The sequence below is a fragment of the Solanum stenotomum genome, chromosome 11 (genome assembly GCF_019186545.1).
Source record: "Solanum stenotomum isolate F172 chromosome 11, ASM1918654v1, whole genome shotgun sequence".
In the NCBI taxonomy this organism is placed as follows: Eukaryota; Viridiplantae; Streptophyta; class Magnoliopsida; order Solanales; family Solanaceae; genus Solanum; species Solanum stenotomum.
In genome coordinates, this window is record NC_064292.1 from 37,044,396 (window position 1) to 37,046,392 (window position 1,997).

General features: G+C 40.5%; 1 protein-coding gene across 1 annotated transcript; it reads left to right on the top strand.

Moving 5' to 3' along the window:
• Positions 1-999: 999 nt before the first annotated feature.
• LOC125845885 (uncharacterized mitochondrial protein AtMg00240-like) lies at positions 1,000-1,749 on the top strand. The gene is made up of 2 exons (XM_049525376.1): positions 1,000-1,361; positions 1,530-1,749. The coding sequence occupies exons 1-2, from the start codon at positions 1,000-1,002 to the stop codon at positions 1,747-1,749; spliced, it is 582 nt and encodes a 193-aa protein (XP_049381333.1).
• The last annotated feature ends 248 nt before the right edge of the window (positions 1,750-1,997 follow it).

The window sequence follows — 1,997 nt, forward strand, 5'->3', positions numbered from 1 at the left end:
CTACATAGGAACCTAGTCCCTCTGGTACAACTCAAGAGATAAACTCTCTGAACAAAGAGCCTGAAGAAGATGAATCGACTGTTGATCTTGAAGAGGAGATATCAAGAAAGTCTGGATGGAAACATCAACCTTCTCATCCTCTGGACAATCTTGTCTCTCCACTTGACTCTGGAATATAAACTAGATCCAAAACAAGAAATCTAGTTGTATATTCAGCTTTCATATCCACAATTGAGCCCAAGAATATCAAAGAGGCCTTAAATGATGCTGACTGGGTAACATCAATGCAGGAATAACTTCATCAGTTTGAAAGGAGAAAAGTATGGAACTTGGTCCCCAAACCTCTCAACAGGACCATTATTGGGACTAGATGGGTTTTCATAAACAAGCTTGATGAGCATGGAAACATCACCAGAAACAAGACTAGTGGCACATGGGTATAATCAAGAGAAAGGGATTAATTACAATGAGACCTTTGCTCCTGTAGCCAGAATGGAAGCCATAAATATTTTAATAGCCTTTGCTGCCTACATGGAGTTCAAATATTTTAAAATGGATGTTAAAAGTGCCTTCTTGAATGGGTATCTGAAAGATGAGGTGTATGTGAAACAACCTCCAGGCTTTGAAGATGCTGATCTTCCAAACCATGTTCTGAAATTGGATAAAGCCTTGTATGGTCTAAAGCAAGCTCCTAGAGCTTGGTATGAGCGCCTGTCAAAATTCCTTTTGGCAAACGGTTTTAAGAGAGGCAAAATTGATAATACTTTGTTCTTAAAGTCCAGAAGTAAGGAGCTGTTGATTGTGCAGGTAGATGGTATTATTTTTGGAGCTACTTAAGATTCACTATGCAAAGAGTTTGCAGCCTTGATGAGTAGCGAATTTGAAATGAGCATGATGGGGGAGCTTACATTCTTCTTGGGGCTATAAATCAAACAGTCCCCTTAGGGCACATCAATATGCCAAGAGAAGTACATAAAAGAGTTGCTCAAAAAATTCAGCATGCTCTCGGCAAAAGTTCTTGACACTCTCATGAGCACAAGTATCAAACTTGATATGGATGAAGAAGGGATTGATGTCAATCAGACCATGTACAGAGGAATCATTGGGTCACTTCTATATCTCACAGTGAGTAGGCAAGACATAGTCTTCAGTGTAGGGATGTGTGCCAGGTTCCAAACAGCTCCAAGGGAATCACACTTAAAGGCAGCCAAGCGAATACTGAGATATTTAAAGGGAACACAAGACCTGGTCCTCTTCTATCCTTCTGGTGATTCATTTGACTTAATTGGATATGTTGATGCTGACTATGCAGATTGTCTTGTTGATCGAAAAAGCACTTTTGGCATGGTGCCTTTCTTAAGGTCATCACTGATTTCATAGGGCACCAAGAAGCAAAACTCGGTGGCTTTATCAACTACCGAGGCAGAATATGTGGATGTTGCATCATGTTGTGCTCAACTTTTGTGGATCAAGCAGTAGCTCAAAGACTTTGGTGTTCTCACATATACTATTCCTCTAATATGCGATAGTACAAGTGCAATGAACATGGCCAAGAATCCTGTCCAACATAAGAGGACCAAACACATAGATGCGAGACACCACTTTCTTATGGACAGTGTTGAGAAGAGCAATGTGGTGATGAGATACTGCAAAATAGAAGATCAAGTGGCTGATATTTCTACCAAGGCATTGAGCAAAGAAAAAATCATCAAGAACAGGCTGAAGCTGGGATTGCACAAGATCACCTGATTCCATGACAAGCTTGCATGAAGCCTCTCATTTGACTATGTTAGGGAGGGAAGGTATCTATAAGTTGTATTGCTTATCGTTTGTGAATTCACATCTGGTACCTTACTGCAGGTACACACTCATGGCATGTTGGTTAAAGGGAAAATCTAATCATACAGGCATGGCTATCTATAGAGAGGGACCTGGTTAGTATCACTTTTTGCCACACAATTTTCTGTCAACGGTCACTGCCACATATCTTCTTCCCA

Excerpts from the sequence above, each read along its gene's own strand:
- LOC125845885 (XM_049525376.1), top strand. The coding sequence starts at position 1,000 with ATGCTCTCGGCAAAAGTTCTTGACACTCTCATGAGCACAAGTATCAAA. Across the intron at positions 1,362-1,529 it reads GGCATGGTGCCTTTCTTAAG|TACAAGTGCAATGAACATGG; the intron begins GTCATCACTGAT and ends AATATGCGATAG.